Genomic DNA, 27823 nt, shown 5'->3' with positions numbered 1-27823 from the left:
CCACATCTTTCCCAGTCTTTAGTTGCTCCTGTCCCAACCTTTGAAACATGTTGCTGTATCAAATTCAGAATAAGCAGATATTTACACAAATCTATGACGCTGATGAGGTCAAACATTAAATATATTGTCTTTGTACTCTACGATTGACAATTGAGTACATTAGGATTAGCAAATGATCACACTCTGCTATATTTCTGCTTTACACAGCGTTTACACTTTTTGGAATTAGGGTTGTAGTAAAGTAGTGGTGTCATGTGGTCTACGAGACGACAGATAGACCCTCCTCCTGCTGCCTGTGCCCCCTCCTGCATCTATCAGTCAGAGGATGGAGGATGAATCCAGCTGTTAGCTCTGTTTGAGCTACATGCACTGTTCTTTATTGGATGTATGGAAGCATCTATTGTAACTACAGCTGCCATCCTCAGAGCCAAAACTTACTAGAGCCACATTTCAAGCCCACAGAGGAGAGGTATTACTTTAATCCCAAGAAAATAAAACACAACCAAGACACCCAGAGAAACAGAGCTTGCTGTGTACCTCTGTGCAAATTACCCGACATCAAGGCAGAGCTTGTGACAAACCTACAGCACTGTTTAATGTAGTTGCTGTTCCTGTTATTGTTCCGATCCTTGTACCTTTGATCACACACAAGGGTGAAGAAAAAGTGGCCACAAAAAAGTATTCTACATGTACTGGTCCAAAGCTTCTTTCAGAACTACAGTATGAAAGTTTTGACCTCGGGAACGGTGGTATGACAATACAAACTTTAACTCTACAGAACACACTGCTCACAGTCTGCTCACCTCGTTCTGTCTGCCTGAGCCAAGTCCATCCACTGATGAAGAAAACGAGTCAAGGCTGAGAGACAAAAAGCTAGTCAGTGCATCTTGAGTTAAACTTCTTTCAGAGGAATTTCAAGACGTGGTCCAGAGACCCTTGAATCTGGACCAGGCTTTGGTTTGTGTGTGGGTTACTGCAGGCAGGAATCAAACACACCCACTGCACATCATCTCCATCACATACGTGAAGTGTACTAGTGTTGTAAACACAAAAGACACTTGTGTGAGGAGCAGTGTCTTTTGACACTGTGTAAGACACTTTCTCTCTCAGCATTTACTTTGGTCCATGCAATGAGACATGAGAGCAGCCATCATGCAGCAGCACATTCACACAGGGCAGGGCTCAGAACGTCCACCACGTTTTCACTGCAGACAGCGGCACATCCAGGCTAAAACGATTGCATTGATCAGTCGAAATGTTTCTACAATTTTGAAGTTTTATTACGTGTTTTTATACTGGTACATAGTCCACTGTATTCATACTATCAAACAACAGATGTGGCAACCAATCATATTCATCAATCATTTTGTGGAGAAGCTGGCTTTTCACACAGTCCAGTGTGGACTCAATAGAAATAAAATTCAGAACTGAGATTTGAGGTGGACCTGAGAAAGCTGTCTTTGGGACAGCAGTTTCATCAAACGCTCTGAAACCGGCCTCGAGTCGAAAAACTGTGATGACTTATTTAATGAGTCTGTAATCCAGGACACATTTACAAGATGTGTCCTGGAAAGAACTACGTAATCTGGTTTAAATTATGGGGAAACAGAGGCAACATTCTGTTGGTACACTTCCAGTTAATTAATTCCATTGAATTGCTAGTGTAATCCAGTCTTTTTAGTCAGTGTGTAGCAGTTCAGCTAAAGGCAGCATGAAGTGTCAAATAATCAGTGAGTAATGCATGTTTCTCTTGGTTTAAATAAAGCATTTCTTCCCATGAATTAGTACCAAATAAAAAGCTCATTTCTAGATTTGCATGCAAATTATCAGGAAATGCCAAACCCATAAAACTAAATATTATCAAAACCTCTTCAGGTGGCCCAAATGTGAAAAGGCCCTCAGGCAGCATTCAGATGAGGAGCTCTGCAGCTCACGCGTGGATGCTTCCACCTTCATCAATCCAAACTGCTGATTAAAACTACAAGTAGAAAAACAGTAGTGATTCCATGAAGCTGAAGCCTGGCTTTAGTTTCTGGGAGTGGCAACATACACGTGTTAACCGCGAAGCATTTCTGGACACATCATGGCAGTGACGTGATGCGAGAGAGATCAGGATAATCCTCTGATGATGATGATGATGATGATGAATTTGCTCATTTTCTGAGAAAGCCTACTTGGACACTAGCACTTCCCTGAATATGGGTGGAGGAGAACAGATAAATATGACACCTACTTGTGTTGTCCATGCTAAGATTAAAATAGTGCCAAGCATATTCATTCATATTTTACACTCACAAAAGACTAAGGCAATAAATAATACTACTCAGGTATGATGAGTGCTTTGTTAATAGTTCTTCTATCTCTATAATGCAGTTTGACACATTGTGATATCTTCAATGAGCTACACAGATACCTGAGGGAACCACAGAATACCATCAAAAGATTTTGAACAGCTGAAAACCAAAACACAATGTGCAACATGAATCTTCATGTGTAGAAAGACAAACTCGCGTCCGTCTTACAACCCAGTGTTGGTGCATTTACGGTTGACAACAAAAGGCACAAATCACAAATATGCATATGTTAACGGCTGAGCTTCGTAAAGCAGCTGAATCAGATGACAAACGTTTCCTGACAGTCAAACAACACCTCTCATCTCACAAACCTCGGCTCCACGGAGACACTCGTTGGTATGTTTATTCACATTTGGATCTAGGTCAACAAACAATATTCTCATTATAGCACAGTTCCATTTGTCCAAAGATTGTACCTTTTGACACTGATTTTATTGTACCCTTTTTAGTCAAGTCTAGTGTCTGCCTCAGGAGAGCAGACGTCTGTCTAATGGTCCACTCAGTCTAGTCGATATATAAGACCAGGTTCACAACAAGCCTGTTTGGAGCAGTTTATTTGAACTCTGTATGTATGCTTCTGTAATGTGTCATCTGGGGTGTGCAGTATCTGCTGGGCTTTGGCTTTAAGGACACCTTCATATTATCTCAAGTCTCTTCTATACAACATGCATATGCCATACGCATGCTGAGTTATGGGTGGTCGTAATCGTTCCTCGTCTTCATACTGGCTGGGGAGTGATTCCTTCTTAACACTAATACTTACTACTGTAAGAAATGGGGGCCAAAACCCACAGTCCATCAACACAAAAACATATTCATCATCAGCTGAATAGTCTCAGTTAGACAAATCCAGTGGGTGCTTCCATTGCATATAGAGTTTAATGCTAGTTTTTTGTCCTGACTACAAGCCTACATTCAACTTATTAGAACGTATCAGTGTTAAGTCCAAGAAACACGATCAGTGGAAACACAAAGGGGAGGTAAGTTCTAACCCAAGAACTCACTTAAATTCTCTTTGATTTGATTAGCTCAGGCCGCTGAAGCTTCATATTAGCTTGAAAGTATTGTCACACAGAACGAGGACTGTGGATTCTGCCCTCGGCCTCTTTATTTGGGCTCACTGGCAAAGGTATCACTCCACGGCCACTATGAGCAGGAAGAATGGTTACAGCAACTGTTCACTCTTTCAGAGTACATGTGGCAGCTGAGGACTGTTTGAAGATGATTTCAAGTTTCCCCATCCGTTCTTTACTATTCTTTCATGTGAGCAGGAACAATTAAACAGTAACTCAAGTTTGAAATTCAGTGACCAACCAAACAACTTGTGAAAGTTTTCCTCAAAGAAGGAGAGGTGATGAAAACAGGAAATTCCAATAGAATCAGAAGGAAAGCATTTAGCTAGCTTTCTCCAGACATCTGTTGTTGTCACAAAGGGACAGAATCACATCTGCTTCAGTGAGGTCATGGGGGCACAAATACTAACTACACAGAGGTGCCTGGACATGCCCATCCTGGGCCCCACTCTTCAAATGTTCAGGGCCACTAATCCAGGCCGTAAGGATCCAGTTCTGTCTCATCCAGATTCCAGTGCACTCTTATTTTGAAATAAAGAAGCGCTGACTTCAGTCTAATTTAATCCAATTTCATTTTCAGAGGTGTCTCTCAGCAGCTTCTATATGAGGAAACTTGGTTGGAAATTTCCGCACTCCTGATGGTAAGATAAGACACTAATCTGTATTCTGTAATCACAAAGTCATGAGACAAAATCAGCACAAACGCAGGTTAATGATGATGAGAGCTGTGCTGTGTGATCAGCTATACTGTCATTTATAATGAGTGATCACCAGGAGAGTTCAGGGAGACAGAGAGCCACACAGCTCCCTGCCAGACTGAGCAGGCCTAAGTCACCGTTTTCATCCTGCATGGACCTGGAGGTAATGGAGACAACAAGCCAGAGTTCAAATAAACTGCAAGAGGTGACATCCTGACGGGTCAGACCAGAGAACAGAAAGGCACAGGTTGGAGCCTGATGTTTGGTCAGACGACCCAAGCACTCGGGTTTCTCTCTCTGATGGCTGCTTTCATTAACCATGAGAAGCTGTACAGTATAACTCATGTTCCACAGTAACACGTATCAGTCAACCAGCACTGCCAGTACACATTACAGCACGGTACATTAGAAACCTAAATAAATACAAAGCTGACTAAATGTAGTGTTGCAGTCAGGATGCTATCAGAGGGCGTCAGTGTTAGCACTTTCTGTTTTGGGGGGGGTTTGGGTACCCCTCACAAATGATGAAGAAAGAGTGTGCGGTTTAGGTGGAAAACTAAACTGTGACTTTGCACTGCAATTATGAGGTATTCTGGCTTTGGTGATTCACACCAACCATTTGGTTACAGACAGGGTAGCACTGTTTCATTACAAAGAACAACAACACTACTTTAAAGCTAACTGTTTTTGGCTTTTTAGTCTTTTGGTACAAAAATAATGTAGCTTGAGCTGAGAGTAATAAGAGGACTAACCAGCTATCAATGCTAACTGTTTGAGTTTAGATCAACATACAGTGAAGAGCACAGTACAAGCACAGAGATGACATAACACTGGTTTCCTTAATCCATACTTCTACATCAGTTCTGCTGCTGATAAGACGTAAAGAGAACTGCAATGCTGTCTGTATTCACTGTGGATCTACTGACAGCATGTTCCAGAGGTATGCAGTAATCTGTCTGCCCCTGCAGCTGAATCATGTATGATTTTTACATGTCTGTGTGTGTATTCCATGAATGACTGTGAAGAATGCTTCTACAATTAGAAGAAATCCAAATTGCATATAGAGGAACTGGACTTTTGAAACACATCCCTGGATTCCTACAGTGCATACAAATGTCTTTTAGGACAGAGACAAATTGGTCAAAACACAAAAACTCAAAATCTTAACCTTCAGAGATCCAACGCTCTTGTGTTTGAGTTTAGATTGTAGAGAGTAAAGCAACAGAAGGATCCCAAAGACATCAGCACTGTTCTGTCTGTGTGGCTACAGACCTTTTGGTTAGAGTGTGTGTGTGTGTGTGTGTGTGTGTGTGTGTGTGTGTGTGAGACAGTGTGATGTCTGTATTGATTGTTACAAGCATAACGTGTTATTGGTCATTTATGTTTTCTGTGTGGTTTTGATTGATTTGCTTTGTGTATCAATTAGATAGCATATTTGGCCTGAAGCAAAAATATCCAAACGTGTCTGTGTGCACATTCATACAATCCAGATTGGAATTTGAACATGGTCTTGGTCCTCAGTTAGCAGGCCCTGGGTCTGCCAAAGGCATAGTGTGCAACACCTCATCCAGAAGCTGCAGAGCGCGGTGCAGGTGAACCTCCACCCAGCAGGGCGTGTGTTTGATGCTCTGCCGGGGGTAGTCGGGCCCCCACCCCTTCACGAAGCTGAGCCGCAGGATGCACAGTCGCCTCAGGTCATCCACACCAATCCCCGCTGCCGCAGACAGACCTGTCAGCGAATCAAGAGAGCGAAATGAGCAATGACAATATCTGAAGGTGCTCACTGTGAGAGCGCTGCTCCATCACAGTGTCGCTCAGCCGCTCCACGTCAAGTCACACAGGAAAGGCTGTTCAGACACCTGCTGCCACTGAAGTTAATGCACTGACTGACTGACAAGTGATCATGTCTCCAACAACAATAAGGTTTATAAAGCTGACCTGAAGACCATGTCAAACATGTTTGTTAGATGTGAAGCATCATTTAGTTACATCCGATACATTCACATGATATTTTCAGACATTTCACAAGCAAAATGTAACTGATCACATACAAACACAGCAATCTGACAAGCGCTTTGGGACATAGACAGTAGTGGGTTGGGAGGGGGTGGACAAAGATGTGTGTTTAGTTTCAAAATGGGGGGGCAATGAGGTCAGAGGTTATTCAACAGCAAGTGATGCATTATTTTCTTCCTTCATATACATTTATTTCATCTAGCAAAGAATCAATTATGATTGCCACATAAACTGCTGCATTATAATGTACTAATCCAATAATGACAGATAGAGAACATATATTTCTCTTATATATTGTTATGTTAAATAAAACTGAAACTACCATTTCCAATGCCAACAGTAAACATATCAACTCAATCTTGACTACAGAGAGCTCAGTCTGGTACTGGATTATCTGTAAATATAAACAGTTAAACAATTGTTTTAACCTGAAAACCGTAGAGTTAGACCTGAGCAGTCTCTGCAGGATTCATCACAAGCTGGATTCCACCCCAGCAGCCTCCACCAAGAAGGTAGGGCAGCTTGCATGTTGCCTGAGAGGCCTCATATCACACCTGCTTGAAAAGTTTCAAGTCTGCGCATAGTGATGACTGAAGGAGACTCAGATGAGTATTTACACGTTTTGATCAACTCACAGCTCCTCCTATTTGGACATTCAGATCACTCATTGGCTTAGTGGTCTTTAGTGATTTAGCATATCAAACTGGAACTGTCAAAGTGAGAGGGACAAAAATAGGATTTTAAAAGAACCTAATTTCCATCCTCAGTGGAAATTAGGTCCTTGGAGGCGGAAGTAGAGTGAAGAAGGAAGGGAAATGGAGTGAAGAATATCAACTGAAAATTATGATTGTGAATCAATCCAAAACAGAAGTCCCCTATTTATTCCCTACTGTGGTCGAGTTTAGATTTTCTACTTGGCAAAGCTTGGAAAATGCCTCTTTGTGACAAAGCAAAGACAACATGCAATTAATTTCTCCATCTATTACTGCATTTTATAAAAGCTGAAGAAAGCACAACAACAAGTGAAATCTAAACCCTGAGTATTCATGAACTATCATTTGGTTACAGCCTCAGTGGCATCTCAGTATAATGAAAAAAATCTTTTTTACATAGTATCCTGGTCATGACAGCAACAGCACTGAGCACATATAACATAAAATTCCCAAAACAGATACCACAGATTTCAAATAAGTATGTATACAAAGCTAAAGATCCAAGCTGCTCAAAGCTGCATAGAGCTGCAGGGGGGGCCTCAGCTACCAACACTTTGTCATTACAGGGAGTTATACAATTCAGTTATATATCAGCTGTTACTGACTATGATAGACATTTTTCTTTTAGTAACTAGTTTCTCTTTACTGTACCTTACTGTCTTTGTACTTGATTTCTCTTTCCTATTGTATCTGTGATATCACTCCCCTGTATGTTGAGGATGGTATATGGTGAGAATGACAACACATTCTACCTAGAACCTTGAACCACGAATTTTGCATTTCAAACGGGCCACAATCGTATGTTGTTAATGTCAAATGAGCAAAGTCTAAACAACACTTACTAACTGCAGGTGCGATGCCTCCAACGCTGCCTGGACCGGGAATACTTCCTGCCACAGCAGCCGCCTGTGCAGCAGCCGCAGCCTGAGCCGTCGCTGCCTGCTGCTGCATCTGTCTGTGGCACTGCCGCAGGTCAAACACCTGACCGAGATACGAGCAGCTTACATTACAACAGCAGCACGGTACCACTGCTGGACAGGCAATCTCAAGACGCATCGCACCATTCATTCACCTTATAACAGTTCATCCAGTTCATTCAGTTAGCTTTTTGCAGCTAACAATGGCTGCAACTTATGTGATTCACTCAATGCCTCTCACTGGTATTTTCAAATAATCAAAATAGTTAAATAGTTTAAAACTAGAGAATATATATTTGTGTGTGTGTGTGTGTGTGTGTGTGTGTGTGCGTGTAACAAAATGGGATTGATGTGTGTGAGCTGGATTCAGACCTTGATGTAGGCTCCGGGGTAGATCTTGTGCACAGCATCGCCTGGTGCTCGGCCTGCCTCTCTGTCGAGGTAATAGCTCTGTACAAACACGGCGTGGTCACTCATACAGCGCATCCACACATCGCCCTCACCACGACACTCCAGCTGCACGCCTTTACCGATGTGTAACCTAGAACACAGAGGAAAAACATCAGGATGAACACAGATGGAATAATTTGCTGTGCTGAAATATAATGTATTTCTGCACAGTGTATTTTTGCATTGTAGCTGTCTTTCATTGGCTTTACTCAAAAGCTGAAAAATGATAATGAGTATATTCTTACTTATTTCTCTTTACATTTTAAGAATGTAAAGTCACAGTGCTTTCAATGCACAGAAAACTGTACAGCTGCCATGTGTGAGTCTGGCCACATTTCATATCATTTCTACAGGGTTTAAAGCCCACTGACTTTTCCCTCTTTTCTGAATCATGAACTTGTGTTTGTGTTCTTTGGCTCAGCTGTGCAGAGACCACATCTGTTTGTGTAATTCATTGTGTGGACGACCAAAGAGACACAGTTGTTGAAGAGAGAAGAGGAAGGCAGTGGGATGCAGCCAGGAGGAGGCTTTCAAGTGTGGCCTTACAGAAACACTTCAGTCACTCACATGCACGCACGCACACACATCATCATCATCATAACACATCATTTGTTTTATATTGACACCTTAACAGTCTTGTCATACAGACAAAGTCTAGAAAAAAGTCATTCTGAGATTCACATTAGCTGTGGATTAAGCAGTTGTTCTGTTGAATTGCATGGCCTGTTTCTGTTATTTTGCTTGTCTCCTATATTTACAGGTAGAATACACAGGGCCAGTACAGGTAAGCATTATTACAGTAGGGAGCTGCCTGTAGTCATTATCATGCCATGTCACACACTGCCCCCCAACTAGGGGATGGTCAGAGGGCCCACAATGAGTAAATCAGCAAATGCATGATTCAATTCATTCATAAATGCATCAACAAATACAATGTTTTCTTTACTACTACTACTTTAAGGTGTTTCTCATAAAAAAAGGCAGATGCTATGTCTAAACCATTAAAGAGGCACAGCAGGAGAATATCTTCATCCACACACCTGGCTCTCTCACTGGCATCTGTGCGGTGGACGTTACTCAGCTGGCCGAGGCAGAAGCGATCGCCTCCTGACGGGTCAACATAACCATCCACAGTCACTACAGGGCAGCTGGAGGGCACCTTGAACATCTCACCCACCTGAACGTCCATTTCAAAGTAGGAGATAGAGCACCAAAACTCTGGTCCTGCAAAACAGAGCAAACTGACAGTTAACTGCACCTGCTCATTGCGAGCACTAACACACTCACACACCAGTGCATCAGGAGCAATTTGGGCTTTAGTATCTTGCCCAAGGCCACTTAGACACGCAGACTGCCGAGGCCAGGGATGGAACCACTGACCTTCTGATAGGTGGACAACCGCTCGACCTCCTGAGCCACTAAAAACTAAAACTAAAACTAAACACTGATTTCTACAAAGAAAAATGGAGCAAATCCTCATTAAAGTGCAAAAAGGCTGATTACTGTAACAGAGGTACAAGTAAGGAAAACATTAATGGAGGCGTGTTATCAAATGTGCTCATCCATCACAGATGAATTCACCACAAAGCAAAAAGGAAGTTCTGGTCCCACAGTGACCTTCCACTCTTAATGATAAATCTATTCATGTCATACCTACACAATACACACAACGACATTTCACCTAATACTGACAGTGTCAATGTGTTTGTATCTGAGCTCTACAGTCAGTTTGTTTCAGGAAAAATAACTGTATGTTTGAAGACCTTATACATAAAGTGTTATTTTAAAAATGACACTAATACAAGAACATATAAAAACATAAAAATAATAAAGCTAAATGCCTGATACAGTATTAATAAATACACAGAAATCATAAACCTCACCAACTAGTGCACAAGCTCTACTGTCCTCATCAACCTGCTCACTGTTAATGTAGATAACCACGATGCAAATACTGATGACACTTAATCAATATGATACACAAGAGTTCATGCTCACTGAAGCCAAAATTATACTTTTGGGTGAGGAATCTGTTAGGGTCCATGTGACGTAAATTTGGTCGTTAGAGAGTGTATGGGTAGGTTCTGTGCAGACACAACCAACGCTACAACATGCTATGCAATACATCTGCACATGTGTGGGATGTGCCCTCCAAGCAGACTCCAAGTCCAAGACAAGTAGTACAAACAGAATCACCAGGCGTTCATGGTGTCCACAGCAGTCTGTGTACCCATCCGTTTGGAAGTATATTCACGCCTTAACCCCTGTGCAGCACCACATTTCCAAACACATATCTAATTCTCATAACAACAGAAAGCAATAGTTTAATGCCAGTCAAAAATACTGCAGGAAATCAGTGGGCGCTTTATCAGTGAACAGTGAAACGTCTTGGTTTGTGACAGTGTGATCAACTCTAACCTGGATGATTGGACACAGAGGGAGGGAAAGTTGTTGAGCCATGATGCTGAGACCCTGAAAAGCAGACATATGAGAAGATTAGTCTAAAGCAGACAAAAACAAAGCAGTGCTTTCCCAGCAAAGCTGACGTGGATATTTGGGGGTGGTGGGGGCATGTTTTCTAAGCATACCATAGCCTTTAAGATTTATATAGGTATTTATCTTGTCTTTACATGAGCACATTGATGCAACACATTACTGCAGAGTGTAGTACATGTAGGACTAAAGAATTCTAAGAAACAATAGTAGTATAGTAGTAGTGTGCAGAGTCCTTCCAAAGAAAGAAAAATCTGTCTGTGCCTTTTTGTCTCATGAGCAGTCAGTTATTGAACCTGAAAACACTGGTGGTAATACAACTTTACGTTCTACATGTTTGATCATGCTGAGGCAATATAACAACAGATTAAAAGGAGCAGTGTGAACACAGCCCTTCAGTCGGGGAATCACAGAAACAAAGTGAACATGATGTGGAATTCATTTTGAAGCATATCTTACAGTGGTGGTTTGGGTGATGGAGGGGGGGTTGTTGGTGACCACGCCCATTCTGCTGGGGTCCTATGGGAGTGTAGGAGGCTGTGCTGCTGCCTGTCCAAACTGCTGAATTACAGGTAAAGAATTATCAGTGTGAGCATGTGCAATACTCATCAAAGGAAAATGCACCAGTTTACAATATTCCTTAACCCCCATAAATATGATTGATCATTACGCTGTCATCTCATCACATCTTGGCTAAAATGTGCAAATGCCTCCTTAACGATACAAACACTCCCAGATAAATCAAGTTAACCTGTGAGCTGTGAACTTGCACTCTGCTGCTGGAAAAATAAATAGTCTCTAGGAACAAAGGTTTTTTCACCATTAATTTTTATGCATTATTAGGCAGTTGTCAGGTGAAACAACATCCATGTATGTATGTAGAACATGCATCCAGCATATGTGTGAACTCACTGTGGAAGGCAGCCGGAGAGTGTTTATTGCTGCTGTATCCATTCTGTCCGTGCGAGTGAGAAGGAGGTAGGGAGGGTTGTTGTGGGTGGGGTGGCTGTGAGGCTTGCTGGGCGGCCTGTTGCTGAGGAGGAGGCTGGGTTGGGGTCGGAGGTCGCGGTGCCGGGGTCATGACTTGAGCCTGTGGAGATGCAGTTTGGAGACGGCCGTCACCATGGCTGCCCTGCAGTGGTAGCATGGCGCCAGAGCTGGACACTGGAAGGAGAACAGAGGAGCGTCAGGCCTGACTTCAACTATCTGACTTGTGTTTGAGAGCACAAATCTAAATTCATTAGCCACAGCTGTCAGCAGGTTGCCTTGTCAATCTATTTGACTGAGTCCCAAAGGCCTTCATCATCCCCTCAATATTAAAGCATGAGCAGCTTATTCCAGCTCACACAGGTTATTTATTTGTTCCCTGTCCAAAATAATGCTCATCTGATGATGACTTAGATACCCATTCAATAATGACTACAAACATCAGATAATGAAGAGCTCACCTTTGGGTGAGACAGGCAGGTTAGTGTATCTGGTGACAGGTGGGGGTCCATGGGGCTCAGAAGACAGCTGAGGTGGAGGCAAAGGTTGACCATAGTGGTCAGGAGGAGGCAGCTTCAGGGCCGCTTGGTGGTCTGACAGAGGCATGCCAGGTGGGAGGTCCATCTGTATACAATCATGGATGTATTCCTCTTTGATCAGTCCGCCTGGTGGGGCTGAGGGAGACAGGATTTTACAGCAGATGGAAGAATCACTGCAAACTGATATTGGTGTGAGACATCAAACTATCGAAAATCAGGTCAAAATCAGAGAATTTGAATACAAACAGCAAGCCCCTGTATATTCTTGTCAGTTGAATCAAAGTACCACTGTATGTTTGCAGTATCCTTAAAGGATAACTTTCGTTTTTTACAACCTGGACCTTATTTGTAGCATTAAATACGACCATTTACTCACCCAGACAACTTTGGTAGCATTTGGAGTCGTTTTGAAGAAATTAGCCCCAGAGGAGCGGCGCGTATATCCGTATAATGCGAGTACTCTGGGCATCCATGTGCAGCCTCTATAAACGCATAATCTGCAGAAACTCGTTCATATTCCAATATTTTGTTATGATATGCTGGTGCTATTCCCCTCTGAGCCCGTGGTGGCATGTTATCAACATCCGGCGTCTCTAGACAACTACCTCTGATGTGGATGATGTCATTACTGAACGCTGCGTGCTGCGAGCAGCCAGCCACAACACGGCTGACTCTGCGGCGGTCGGCTACGAATACATAATAACGAACCATAGCTGTGCCAAACTACAGCTAAACTAGCCGACCGCCGGCTCAGAGGGGAATAGCACCAGCATATCATAACAAAATATTGGAATATGAACGAGTTTCGCCGCAGATTATGTGTCTGTGTATAGAGGCTGCGCATGGATGCCCCGAGTACTCGCATTATACGGATATACGCGCCGCTCCTCTGGGGCTAATTTCTTCAAAACGACTCCAAATGCCACCAAAGTTGTCTGGGGGAGTAAATGGTCGTATTTAATGCTACAAATAAAGTCCAAGTTGTAAAAAACGAAAGTTATCCTTTAAAATCATGATGTGGTGCTGTAGAAAATAACTCACCAGCATTTTGAAGGCTTAGACCAACTGCAAAAGAAGACACAAAGAACATGCAATGACAGCTTCAATAGACATCACACAGAAAATGAGCCACCAGTAACATGCTCCCGACAACAGCATGACATTTATTAGGTTTGTAGAATTTTGCTTACAGATATTTGTCAGTGATATAATTAGACACGTTTAGCACAGAGATTGTAAAACATGTGAAGTCCTAATTAGAGCTGTTGAAGTATGAGGCTGACCTACCGATGCCGGGTGACACCACCCTCTCATAATGGTAGGGATTGACACACACGTTGTCATACTTCAGGTCGAAGGCGTACTGGCAGAACTTGACATGCTTGAGTTCATTTTTGTGGAGGTCGGGCCAGCGCCACAGCCGTGCATAAATGACATGAGGGAAGCCTTTCCTCCCTGCCACCTGAGGAGAGAGTGCAGTATCATTACAACAGTTCATATACCCTCTGCCATGCTCACTCAATCTGTTCCAAAGACTGCCCCACTTTTTATGAACTTCTCATTCATTTCAGTTTTCTCTTTGAGGGCTTCTGGGATATTTATTATTTATATATTTATTTTATTTATTTTGTGTGTGTGTGTGTGTGTCCGTGTGTGTGTGTGTGTGTGTGTGTGTGTGTGTGTGTGTGTGTGTGTGTGTATGTGTGTGTGTGTGTGAAGCACAGGTGGGACTGAGATGGATGCAGGTTTGTAGACTGACTCGAGAAGAAAACTCCACCACGTAACTGCAACATAAGAGTTGTGTGAGTTTTCTTTCTTCCAAGAAAAAATTCAGCCCCAGGAGCTAACTGTTATGACATTACAAAAACATGACCTGTGAGATCCAAATCCAAATATAATAGGCATAAAATTAAAAGAACATATGAAATAGAAGGTATATTTCAAAATAAGATGCTCTTTTTCAGTTCACAGAGCACTCTGTGATGCTGTGGTCTTCCACTATCAAAATTAGATAACAGTCATCTGGACTCTGGTCTGACTTTATATGTATGAACAAGTTCTGACAATAGAATCACAATGGAGGATACAAGGACAAGCAACCATGCTGCTGAGCTCCCTCATCTCAGGTCAGCCCCATCAGTCTACCCGGTTAAACAGGTAATTTGAACAATGCACTCAGTAGAGTGCTGTTCTTCGCCAGGCCAAGAAGAGTTGAATCTCACTCAGTTGTGCCTAGGGGCCCCTTACAGTCAACATAGCGTTAAAGATAACAAAACCCCTGTTTTTGTTATCTTTGCCGCTATCTTGACTTTATTTATTCATTTCAAATCATCAAAATGTGGCATGCAACAGACTAGACAGCCTTGTTTTTAGCCTAGCCCATTGCCAGAAGTGCCTTTTGCTACGCTGTCCCAACGGCAAACAAGATTCCAAACTGAAGCAGCTGATGGTCACTTGCAGCCTCGATCAGTCGTTTAAGTGAAGTGAGGAGTCAGCAGTCAATGGCAATACGCAGTAGAACAGAACCGGTAATAAAATACGATTTTTCAAAAATTGTAAATAATCCTTGAGGACCTCGAGCATGCAGTCATAAATGTGCACAAAAATTATTAGGTGTTGCCTGTCTGTATGCTTTTCAAAGCAGCCATTCAGACCAGAAATACCCCTGTGTTACATCATGAGATGAGAAAAAGATGCAGGAGGTAACACATCTGTGAGTTCAGGTTTATCAGACACTAAAACACTGCACTGCTGGCTATAATAACCATAGACAGGATCGTACAACTCTGGAAAGTTATCACTGTGACAATCCCAAAGTAAACAGTAGAAATCATCACAAAGAGCCTGCACATATTTGATTGGCCATCGCAGTGCCATACAAGATGATAGCACGTCGCGGTCTGGCTAAATTTGAGCCTGTTCACCCTGCAGTTTCTTGCCAGAGCCCTCTGTGTTAGCATCCAGCTGCATCAAAGGACTGGCATTCAAATAAATGTGAGGACTGCGTTTTTGTATTTTTTTTCTCAGGGTTCAAGTCGATCAAAGATTGCAGGGAGAATGGTCAGTGGGGTTTAGGTACCGTCCATGGTGCTGAACTGCAGTCTAGTGGAGATCAGCTAACATGGTTCTAACAGGCACAGAAAAACCAAATCACAAATACTGTAACTAATAAAGTACTGTAATACTGTCAGTGTGCAGCTAGCGTTTTTTGTTTTTTTACAAATATGAAATCTTATATAGGTAAACATATAGTTAAAAAGGTTTTACAGATGGTTTTACAGATGTGTCTCTATGGGCTTAATGCAGGAGAAATTTGGGTTGCAGGGCCATGGTTGTAAACTGGGCAAATCTGCAACAAGGTGAACATTGAATAAAAAGACAGAAGTGCAAGGACGTTAAAAAGGGTTAGAAAAGGCTGCTATATATGAAAAAAAAGCCTCTCCCTTCAGCCCCTCAATGTATATTTTATTTTCTCATGTTTCTGAAGGACTTTTGGCAGCGTTCCAGTCTAACAGTATGATATGTTTGTAAATCTTTAATTAGGACTCCCAAAAATTGCTATCAGTGGACATGGCTGAAATTTGAAGTTGAGTACTGAGGACAGGTTTTTGTTCTTTTTAAACATATTAAGTTCTGGACAAAGAAAAAACATCTGACTTAGATTGTAGAGTAATATGACACCTACTCCAATTATCGTCAACATCTGGATGTATTCCTGAAATTCTAGCTTTGAAAGATGAGCCCTATGCAATGTCCACCACAAGATGTGGTAGCATGCACTCTCCCCAGATCCTGGAGCTTCAATAGCACCACTATAATTAAATGATTATTACATATTGGTACCAAGGTTGATGCACATACGTGCTTAAACTTAAACCAGATTTTTAAGTGGTAAGGACTCCGAAATCATGCTTTCCAAGTTAAATCTTTACATTGAAACATTCCGTTTCAATATTCTAAACCAAGCCATGTTTGAACAGTTAAATGTTTACATTATCTCATTCTTTTTTGTGATTATAAACTATATTCTAAAGTTTAACTAATGAACTGGTTCGTTCAGGCTTCAGTCATTATCAGGAAACTCTTCAAAGTGGCAGCATTATCATATCATACTGACCAATTTCAAAAATTTAGCATCATGATATTGTCACCATATCGCCCAGCTTACTTAACAGCTTTCACACCTAAAACATGATCAATCCCCACAGCGCAGGGAGAGGGAGAAAATGAGATGTTATACAATAGCTTCAGGCTCTGGGTTGGGTTTCAGCTGTAGCTCACATTAGATGACTTGTGCCATCACCTTGTATGCCTGCGTGCTGTGTATGATTCATAGAATGTTGCCACCTGCTGGATATATTATAAAATAACACAAACGTGCCATGCATTATTTTATTTACTTCATTGATCCCAAACTGGGAAATTACTTCTCTGCATTTAACCCATCACTGATTGAAACACACACATGCAACATGCAGCGAAACACACAGGAGCAGTGGGCTGCAATCAAGCGCCCGGGGAGCATATAGGGGGGTTGAGTGCCTTGCTCAAGGGCATCAGCTGGCTAATGGAGGGGGTAATTCCTGACAATAAATTACAATGTGAAACTAAATGACATTCAAGAAGAAAAAACATTCAAGAGAAACCCTCACGCAAATGTCCAGTATCACGCACAGGAGGGTGGAGGGAGACTGACCTGCAGGCGTCCGTCCAGCGTCCTCTGGATGGTGACACACTTGCTGGGGTGGACACCATTGGTGGTGATGGCGGTGATGAGTGAGTCCAGCTCGTCCTTCTTCTCCTTCAGCTTCTTCACCAGGCTCTCGATTGCCCGCTTGGCGAAGCCCTCATTTTCTCCGCCCTGCCGGTGGCACATGAGGCTGTGGACGATGCTGAGGCAGGCGTCATTGCTGCTTGGAGGGTTCACGGACATGATGCTGCTGCCACAGGACATAAGGCACTTGTTATGGTTTTTTGAACACATACTCTCCAGTCTAGTCAACTCACGCTGGCCCTTGATAGATACTCTGGTGTAAGAGGCAGCTGTGTGAAGGAGGGAGGAATGTCCGCAGTTTGAGTCCCGTTATCTTGACTGACACATCTATTCATCACAAAGCAAAACTGACTACTGTATGACAGGAATTTAGATTAATTCAACTACCCACATTTGGACTACTATCATACTGCTTTCATTTCATCCTCTAAGCTAGAACTGCCGCCTTGTGCTTGTATACCTCCACCAGTGAGTCAGTTCACCAGCTGAGGTTACATTGACCTTGACCTTTGACCACCAAAATCTAATCAGTTCATTCTTGAGTCCAAGTGAACACCTGAGCCAAATCTAAAGAAATTCCTTCATGGCGCTCCTGAGACATCGTGTTGACAAGAATTGGACAGAGGTCACAGTGACTCAACCTTTGACCACTAAAATGTAATCAGTTACATTGCTGAGTCGAAGTACACACTTGTGCCAAAAATCCATCATATTCCTTCCTGAGAAATCGTCTTGACGACAATGAGACAGACGGACGGACGGACAACCCAAAAACATACTGCTTCTGGCTACAACTGTGGCGAACACAAAAAAATGGTTAACAAAAATGATCAAACATCCCTTTGGTACAGAAAATAAAAAGGAAACTATTCCACCTTCATTTCCAAATTACAGTGTCGTTTTGTGGTCTGTCAATTTGGAAGAAGACAGAAACAATATTTAACTAGGGTTAGGGAAGATTTTAAAGAACTCAGAGTCTTTAAACGAGAACTTAAAGTCTCGTTAAGAATGGGGGGAAACCAATTGACTGTCAGGATTTCATACCTTATCAGATATTATAAATTATAAGAGTCTAAGATCTTTTCAAGATCTAAAAAGTCATCTCAATTCAAAATCTCCACATGTCCTGAAATTAAATGGCTGTCTTCACTGTATAGGAAACTTGATTTAGAATTGTCCACATGTGTAAATGGTACAAAAAGACACACCATGGAAACACAAATATGAGCAAAAGACAGTAAGAATTTCATCTATAATCTAATCCATATGTTGCAAGGTGCACCTGCAAGGGGACATGGCCCTATGAGGAAGGAGGAGGAGGAGTTTCTTTAAGGGAAGCTTAAAGAAATTATCACTCTGTCTGTTGCGATTTTATTTCAACTCTCTCTGTCTCTCACGCACACACACACACACACACACACACATACACAGTGTATTGCAGTAGGCTTCCTGCCGTCCCACACAGTGAGAGCAAAAACAAAACATATAAGGAGCTTTATAATTTCCCAAATGAAATTTGCACTGGAACCTTCACTTCCTTACTGTAAATAACTTGCATGACAGATTTCAACTTGTCATGGAGAAATCATCCCCTGTTATTGCCCAATCATTGTATAAAAACACACAAACCAAGCACAAAATCAGCAGAGAGAATCATTTTGGTTTGTTTGGGCTTTGTTTCGATGCTAGTTAACTTCTTTGAGTAACAAAAACTAGCAACCTATTACTAACCTAACACCTACAGCAACACTGAGGTAAACGTTCTAATGCACACTTAGAGGTCTGACCAAAACAAAGCAGTGCTTAGTTGTAGCCTGTGGTCATTGTAAAGTCCATTGATGGTCAAATTCAAATTCAAGCTCTATGACCACAAACCAAACCTCCCCGTATACTCTTCATCGCCACAAGAATTTTCCCCATGAAACAGTCACAGACACAGACACACCAAGCAAACATTCACACAAATGACAAACTGCAACTCCAGCCAAGTGTGACTGAAGGATAAATACAACATTGTGCCTGAAAAACAGGCATAAAAACCTCAGTAAATCTGACGCATGGAGGATCATACAGTCAAGCAACACGTTGATGAATTCCATGTGCAGGTTTCAGTGGATCAGACCGTACTGCTGACCTTCTTACAAGGATACCAGCTGCCACAAGACAGTGAAGGAAAGCAGCATTCAAACAAAGCCTTTGTACAGTGACTGACTGTTTGCTCTGCTGGTCCCACCTGTCACCGCCCCCCTCAGCTGTTGGCCTCCCCATGCAGACTATGACAGACAAGTTGTCCCATCCACATGGCAGTCGCAAAATTACAAACAACAACCCCTCCTCCATGGTTTCCCTGCTTCCTCTTCCTCGCTGTGCACACTGGATCTTCTACATGATGATTCTCGAGTCTTTCGTTCTAAATGATTTCATCTCATCCACGCTTCTTGATGTTGACAGAAACTTGACTGCCACCTGCCGAACCCAGCCAGCTCTTGGAAGTATGTCCCCCCGACTATGGCTTTTACAGCTCCTCACGTCCCAGTGGCTGCGGGGGTGGCTTGGAAGTCATTTCCAGAAACTGCACTCACATTGGTACTAATGATTACTCTGTTTTGAAGTCTTGGTGTTTAAAATTGGTGGTTTAAGTCTAGTCCTGTGTGTAGGTGTGTATCGCCCACTAAGGCTGGATCGATTTTTATCTTCACTGGTTGTAAATCAGGAGAACATTTGAAATTATTATTATTATTATTAAGTTATATTAAATTGTTAAACTATTATACTTACATGTGTAATCTCTGGTCAAACTCACTGAATTTCTTGGTATTATGGACTCTTTTAACTTTTTGCACCTTATTTCTGGCCCAACCCATAATCATGGGTCACATTAGATTTAGTCTTTCATTCCCTCTTTGGCTGTGGAGGAGATGGGGAACTCAGGTCACATGTTCATCAGGTTTTCCACCATGTTTCATGGTGTTCCAAAGCCTCAATTACCTGCCTCTTACCCCCGCCCAATATGCTATTCTACAGCTAGTAAATTCCCTCATGTTTATAGAGCTTCTTTCCAATCTACGAAGAGGCCTGTTCGCCCTGCCTGAGCACAGAGGAGTTAATCACCCAGTTTAACTCAACTTGTGTAGACACGTTGAACTCTGATGCCCCACTCAGATTTAGAAAACCTAAAACTACAACTCAACCCCGGCTCAAAGATAACACCCGCGCTCTGAGGAGATAATGTAGAGATGTAGAGAGAAAATGGAAAAAGGGGCTTCAAGTCTCATGCGACATGATGAGAGGCTGTCTTATTTATCTGCAATCCATTAAAGCATCGCGGGCAAAATACTAAAATAAATAAATAAATACTTCTGATATTGTGTCTAGAAATTCCCTCTCTCCCAGTGTACGATTTGACACTACTAATCAATTCGTTAACCCTGCTGCTACTGCCTGCCCTGTGCCTGCCACAGTCATGTGTCATGCATTTCTAAACTTTTTCACAAATTGATAACATTTAATCTGCTATGACTCCTTCATCCTCTCTCTTTGCTCTGTTGTCCTAAGTAAGTTTGAGTCTGTCCTTTGCTTATATTAAAGACAGTCTCACACATTAGGGCAATTACAGGTTTGCTGGACATTATTCCTCCATGCCTGTTGAAGTATTTGACACTGTAGGTCCCACAATTCCACTCATCTTAAACAGTAGTCTGGCTAATGGCTCTGTTCCCTCTTGTCTTAGTGGACTAGAAGCCTGAATTGGCTCTGCACCACTGAAACTCAATTGTTAGCAGCTGCAGTTAGCCAGGCCCCAGTATCTGGTGTGGACTGACCAAGTGGAGCTTCTGCTGGCCCTCTGTACCTGCCGAGAAGCCGGGAGACCAGGGGTGCAGGGTGACTGTCTGAAGGAAGCATATCCCTAAGATGAATCCCTCAGTTCACCACCAATTAGTTTCCCTCTCAGCGACTCACTCACTGAGAAACAAACTCTGATTATTGGCAGCTCTATTTTGAAGTTAGTGACACCAGCAACCAGAGTCAAATGTATTCCTGGGACAAGAGATAGTCACTCCTCCTTAAATCTGCTGGCTGAGGATGAGCGTTAATACAGTTAGATTGTTATTCACGCTGGTGGTAACGACACCTGGTTACGCCAATCAGAGGTCACTAAAAAAATGTTTCTGGGGAAGAGCTGGTCTGATTAGGAGAGACGGCATCCATCCTATGTTGGATGGAGCTGCTCTCATTTCTAGAAATCTGACCGAGTTTATTAGTGAACCAAACCCATGACAAGCCAGACCTGACCTGGTCTCCAGACCTGGAGACAAGGCTGCAGTCCAACAGGCATTAGAGAAGTTACTGATCCAAAACCCCATAGAGACTGCGTCTGCCCCCCGACCACTTAAATTAATTAAATTGAAAGTAAACTGAAGAGGAGTTATACATGAAAACCCAATAAAAAATGAACACCTCCACTGCAATAGTACAGCAAGGTAGGAGAATTAAATGTGGACTCCTTAATATCCCTGTCATCTAAAGCTGCATTACTAAATGAATTCATATTAGATCATAATACAGATTTATTTTGTCTTACTGAAACCTGGCTGCATCATGAAGAGGATGTTAGTGTAAATGAAGAGGAGGTGGAGTTGATCCTAAGCCTAAACTCAGTTCTAATTCATTTGAAAGCCTGGTTCTTAGTCTTTCACACCAAATCTGGAAATACTACAACCAGTTTTAATTGTTACAGAGTACCACTCTCCCAGTACATATTCTGAACTTTTTTCTGACTTTGTCAAGTTTAGTTTTTAAATCAGATAAAGTAAACTTACTGTGGGTGATTTTAATATTCAGGTTGATGTCATTAATGACAGCTTTAGTACTGTGTTTATCTCATTGTTAAAATCGATTGGCCTGTCACAGTATACATGAACCCACTCACTGTTTTGACCAACCCTGAACATATGGCAATGAAATTGAATAGTCAATAGTCTCTCCACATTATCCTCTTGAAATGAACCATCATTTTTATAACGTTTGAATCCCATTAGCGGCTGAATACCATTAGACAAATATTCCTAGGCTGGATCTGATAGTGCTGTGGCTAAATTTAAGGAAGCATTTCTGGCGTTCCACCAATATGGAAGAATTTAGTTTGAGCCTCGCAAGATAGTCTTAAAACATACAGGAAGCCCTTCCACAGTGTAAAGGTGACCATTTACTCAGCCCATTAATAGAGGAAAGTCAGAATAACCCTGGGTTTCTTTTCAGGACTGTAGTCAGGCTGACCGTCATAACTATTCCTGTAGCCCTCAGCAGTGACGACTTCATGAGCTTCTTTAATCATAAAATTCTAATTATTAGGGACAAAATTCATCACCTCCTCCCCACGACTGGTACCACTTCAAACACAGGACCTTCACCAACTAACTTCACCAATTTCTTCATCTAAACAGTTAATCTGTCTCTTAGACCTCATCCCAACGAGGCTGCTTAAATCAGCTGTGTGGCTTTCTACATAACAACTGTTAATTTGAAGATTTTCAGTCAGGATGTAGAGTGCATCACAGCACAGAGACACCACTGGTTAGAGTTACAAATGCCCTTCTAACTGCATCAAACAAAGGACTTGTCTCTGTACTTGTTTTGTTAGATCTTAGTGCTGCATTAAACACCACCGACCATCGCATCCTTTCACAGAGACTGGAACATTTAATTGCCATTGAAGGAACTGTACAATATGGGTGTAAGTTCAGATTGATTTCAGTTTGTACATGTTAATGATGATTCCTCCACATGTGCAGTGTTAGTTACAGGACTCCATGTCTGGTCTCAGACCATGACTGAAGGTGAGCTGATTGAGGGGCCTACAAGTCCACAGAAATATCAATCACATTATATAATAATTCTCTAGATGCAATAGTTATTACAGAAACCCATGTCCACAATCTTAAACCACAGCCAAGCAGTGTCACAGCCATGTTTAACCCTGCTAGGGACCCTGGTGCCAGGACAGCTAAAGTAGATTCACCCATTCAGACCACAGCTCACTGGTTGGTGTATAAGGCACTTTAGCCACTTTGCTACTAGTTTTAGTAATTTGACAGCATTACAGTCACTGAGAGTCAAAACACTTGGTATTGGTGTCAAACATGGTTGTTGTCTTGCTTACCTGGTATTAAGCTGGTCAGCCAATGAGTGACCAGAAAGTTCACTGGCATCATGATGGCCCAGCTCTGAATCAGTCCCTGTTAGTACAGCGGGGAGACCATGTATTAGTGGATGGCAGATAAATGTGCAAATCCAACAGTTATTAAAAATTATTAATTGCAGAGGAAGCATTAGATCCCCTACTTAAGTAAAAGCTACAATTCTGGAGGAATACTCCATTACAAGTAAATGTCTGTCATTCAAAATGTTAACTCAAGCAATTTAGCACTGCACTTGTGAGAGACACATTAAAAAAAAAATGGTCAAGCTCCAAAAACACTCCAACAATTTCACATATTGTAAACGGATGAGCACCTTTCATTCGACCCCCTCTGCCAGGTAAACATCCACGTCTTTAAAACTTCACAGCCCCAATTGGTGACACAGACTTTCAGTTATGAAATAATCGTCTCCTAGCCCAAACTGAAATTACCTTGATGACATCATTTTGGAAAGGTGCTCCAGACATATTGAATGTATGATACAACTGTTTTCACAGTCTGAGTAATAATTCCCATGACAAGTAAATTGAACTTCATGTATAAAATTTGTGGCTTGTCCCTTCAACTAAATGTACATTAGTATTATCAGCAACATTCACTTAAATCATCAAAAGTTACAGTACTTGTTATGCTGAATGGCCCCTTTAATATATATTTAATATAAGAATCCTTAACATGTAAGCAGCATTATAATGGAAAAAGGCGGTCTATTTCAACCTGCTCTCTATGGATCACGTTGACTTTCCACCTGCATTTGGAGGTAGCACCCTGGAGCTATTATGGCCTACTTCACCAGGATCAACATCTGGGGCAGCTTGCTAGCTGACCTAAACACCTGGCGGATTCATCTGTGCACAACGACTTATTTACATATGTGAGGCTGACTGTTGCCATGGTTACCCACAGGTTATCGTCTAAGGAGACTCAAAAGCTAAATGCAATGGTGGAGAATCCCACGGACCATGATGAGGATGATTATGTCACTGTGATGGCCAACTGTATGAGGATGAGGAGCTAAATCATAAGGAAGAGGAGACACTGAAGAATGGAGGCAAACAAACGGACATTTAGGAAACTGGTGGTGTTCGTGCACACACTGCTCTTCTATGCTGGGTGAGGAGGACAACATTGGGACCTGTAGATGTTAGCCCGAGATGTAGATCCCTATGCAGTTATCAAACATGGTTATTTCAGAGTGCTACTGCATTTACTTTTGGTCAAACTCAGAGAAAAGTTTTTGAAATGATTAATGTTAATGAAGCTGTAAAAAAGTTGTAGTAAGATCATGCAGCTTTCTCCAATATACTGTATGTTGTTTTGAGTGAGTCTTTGTGTGCCTGTATCTCTATGACAGAGATTGCAATGTTGGCAGAACTCATTTATGAGAAATAAGCTAAAATATACCAGACTTTATCTCTAATGGTCTTCTACTTTTTCAACTACATCAACTGCTGGGGGGGGTTAATTTACAAAATAAATAATCAAATTTAGGAAGCTGATCCTTTGTTGTCAAACTGTATGTCAAATCTTAATCTGCAGAGTAACTAAATAGAGCACAAAAAATCCTCTTTTGACAATCAATAACTGAAGTCATTTTGTTATTTTTAAGAAAAAAATACTCAAAATATATTTATTTCAGCTGGCATATTTACTGGCTTTCTTAATCGTCTATGACAGTTAATGCATTGTCTTTGGATTGTGGGCTGTTGGTCAGGCAAAACAAGCAATTTGAAGACAACTTGAGCTCTGGGAACTTGTGATGAGCATTTTTGTTACTATTTTCCAAAATTTTAAAAACAAAATGATTCATCAAAAAAATAATTGGCAGTTTAATTGATAATAAAAAGAATCGTTACTTGCAGTCCATATACTTAACTTGTACCTACAGCTGCTGAATGAATGTCATAATCTGAAATGTACTGGAGCTCATGAATAATGTATCATAAAATGGAAATACTCCAGATACTTCAAAAGTCTTTACAACATGTGAATAATTGTACTTAGTTACTTTGATTACAGCCGAAAATATATTTAAAGTACATACATCTCTGAAACTGGACATTTAAGCTTTCTCTAAATCGTGTCAACACTGAAATTTACGTTTACAACCAAACAGTACGTCAGCAAATGCTAATTTTGAATCATGCCTACATCATTCTATATATGATATTCTATGCTGTGGTATATTCTATGCTGTGGTATATTTTACTGTTTATTGTTCTAGTATATTCTATTGTCTTCGTATAGTTTCATTTCTGGTATATTTTTATTGCATTTATACACATTTTTAATCTGCATGTTAGTTTAGTTTATTCTAGTATCTTTATTTTATTCTATTATTATTTTCTTATATTTCTTATTGTTTCTAACATGGGGGTTGCAATACAAATGTCATTGACATGCTATGCTCAGTGATAATAAAGACGATCTTGAATCTTGAATGATAGCATGATAGCCTCTGTGCTGAGGGTCACAGGTAACTGTTGCTACATACATCCCAGCCTCACACACACACACACACACACACCACACCTTCCGTCTGTGTCTCCTCTTAAACACACTGTTCATCATTCGTTTAAAACCAATTCTTTCTCCGTAGGAGACCACACTTAACATGAAAACTTCCGTCAATGTGATTCGTGGGGGGGGACTGTTACCTATCTGCCTAACACAACCTGAGCAGCTTCCAGGCCATACATTCACTTCACTGACATCCCATATCGGTTAACATGCGTCACGAAGTCTGCGTCTCGACACGTTAAAGAAGCAGCTCGTCTTATAGCTAAGCACATGTAACACACAACATGAATGTGTATTTTATCTGTCTGCTGGAAGTTTAACGAACAGAAAGGAAATACGAAATGTGAGCTATTCGAATGGAAAAACCAGGATGCAGAGTACAATATCGACCCGTACGAGCAGAAACGCTGAAAGACTGAGGCAGGAGATCAGTATTTGGTGCGGGAAAAAGCAGGTTACTGTAGGCAACAATTTAGCACGCTAACCTGACTGACTTCTCCCTCGTATTCTCGGTTATTTGGTCTAGTTGCGGTACGAGCGAGAGAAGGAGAAAGAAAAGGTTGAGATAAATTGTTTGTACTTACACATCGGCCGGAGTGGAGAGAAGAACTTGGACAGAAAGATCGCGGAGCTATCCAACAGTCGCCTGAAGTGTTGTACTCAGATAGCTCTACGTGTTGTATGTGTTGACCAGAGCTGGTATTTGTGTTTATACCGCTTTGTATTAGCCCTGCGTATTGCTCTGTGTTTACAGGCGTTATGTTTTGGTTGATTCTTGAAATGTAATGAGCTAACGTTTATTTCTCAAATGTTGTACAGCGCTAGCTTGATGTTTCTCGGCTGTTTTAACGTTATCCTTTTATCAGCCTCACTGTCTCTTCATGCATCCTGTCCGTTCCTCTCGCGCACGCCATAATAACAATAGAGGGGAGACGTCGTGCGCGTCAGTGTCTCGACATGCTGAAGCCAATAGGCGGCCAGGACTCATTGGGGCTACTGCTCTCGGCCAATCAGGTACCGGGTCTGACAGCAGGGCCGCGAGCCAGGGTCTGTCTGGTTCGTCTAGATTGACAGGTCCGCGAGACTGTTTTTTTAAGGTGGCGCCGCTGAGATTAGCGCCCAACGCCCCCCCCCAACACACACACACACACAGACACACGCACACATACACACACAGAGACACACAGACACACACACACACTAACTGCAATTGTTATTTGAGCAATCCTTCTATGCAGGGTTGCAGGGTTAACGTACTTAAGAAAACTATTACTAATTAAGTGATTTATCCAGTGCACCCAGGTTTCTCTACTTTTTCTAGGCTGTGACGCTCATCCTCAATTTAAGTGTAAATGTTACTTGACTCTTACATAATTTACAAATGTGTGACAAACAATTGTCGGTTTGCATGGCAGCTTCCTCAAGTTTGGTAGTTTAATAATATGTAATTCAGTGTGAATTATATACTTTCAAGGGAGCAATAATTGTAATTACTTGTGCCAGTATTTGAAAAACATTTAATTTCGCTATCTTGTGATCAAAATTCAATAAAGTATATAAATTCAATAAACTATATATACACACACACACACACACACACACACACATATATATATATATACATACATATACACACATACACATATATATAGGATGATCTGCTTATCAAAAGCCACAGATCCCCGTCGTCAGGGTTTTGGTGAACTCTTTCTTCTGTTGCAACTGTTGGTTGATATTTCCATTGACCAACGCATTAGAACATGACTACATATTTTACAGATAATGCTTTTCCTTGAAATGTGGATATGCATGTCTCCAGAGAAAAGATTTTGGTTGCTATTTCCAATATGCCAAGATTGCAGTGAAGGTATCTGGGCAGATGGTTTTGTGGATAGACCTTTATTTTGTGGATATTTCCTAATTAGGGGTCCGGACAGTGAAGCTGTTGGAACCCTATTGTGTTTGCAAGGATTATTCTTTCTCCTTCTTCCTCATGTGCCATAAAAGTATCTGGGTCTCAAAAATCGCAAAAACTACAGTTCCCAAACTCACCCACTATTCAGAAAAAAAAGGCCAGATGCTGATCAAC

At 41.6% G+C, this 27823-nt stretch overlaps 1 protein-coding gene across 3 annotated transcripts; it reads right to left on the bottom strand.

Moving 5' to 3' along the window:
* Nucleotides 1-11: 11 nt before the first annotated feature.
* smad10a (SMAD family member 10a) lies at nt 12-26623 on the bottom strand. 3 transcript variants are annotated; one of them, XM_041954844.1, is made up of 13 exons: nt 26319-26623; nt 23175-23250; nt 16937-17180; nt 13528-13702; nt 13282-13305; nt 12163-12375; nt 11627-11878; nt 11174-11275; nt 10640-10693; nt 9262-9445; nt 8144-8312; nt 7697-7835; nt 12-5854 (listed from the first exon to the last, which is right to left on the bottom strand). In XM_041954844.1, the coding sequence occupies exons 1-13, from the start codon at nt 26320-26322 to the stop codon at nt 5643-5645; spliced, it is 1848 nt and encodes a 615-aa protein (XP_041810778.1). In that variant the 5' UTR covers nt 26323-26623; the 3' UTR covers nt 12-5642. The 3 variants fall into 3 exon arrangements, with proteins under 3 accessions (XP_041810778.1, XP_041810780.1, XP_041810779.1); XM_041954846.1 differs by having other exon boundaries at nt 11174-11272; XM_041954845.1 differs by having other exon boundaries at nt 16937-17177.
* Nucleotides 26624-27823: the final 1200 nt, after the last annotated feature.

This window comes from Chelmon rostratus, chromosome 16, assembly GCF_017976325.1.
Source record: "Chelmon rostratus isolate fCheRos1 chromosome 16, fCheRos1.pri, whole genome shotgun sequence".
Lineage (NCBI taxonomy): Eukaryota > Metazoa > Chordata > Actinopteri > Chaetodontiformes > Chaetodontidae > Chelmon > Chelmon rostratus.
Note: the sequence above shows the minus strand (reverse complement) of the source record. Positions and strands in the feature narration are given on the sequence as shown.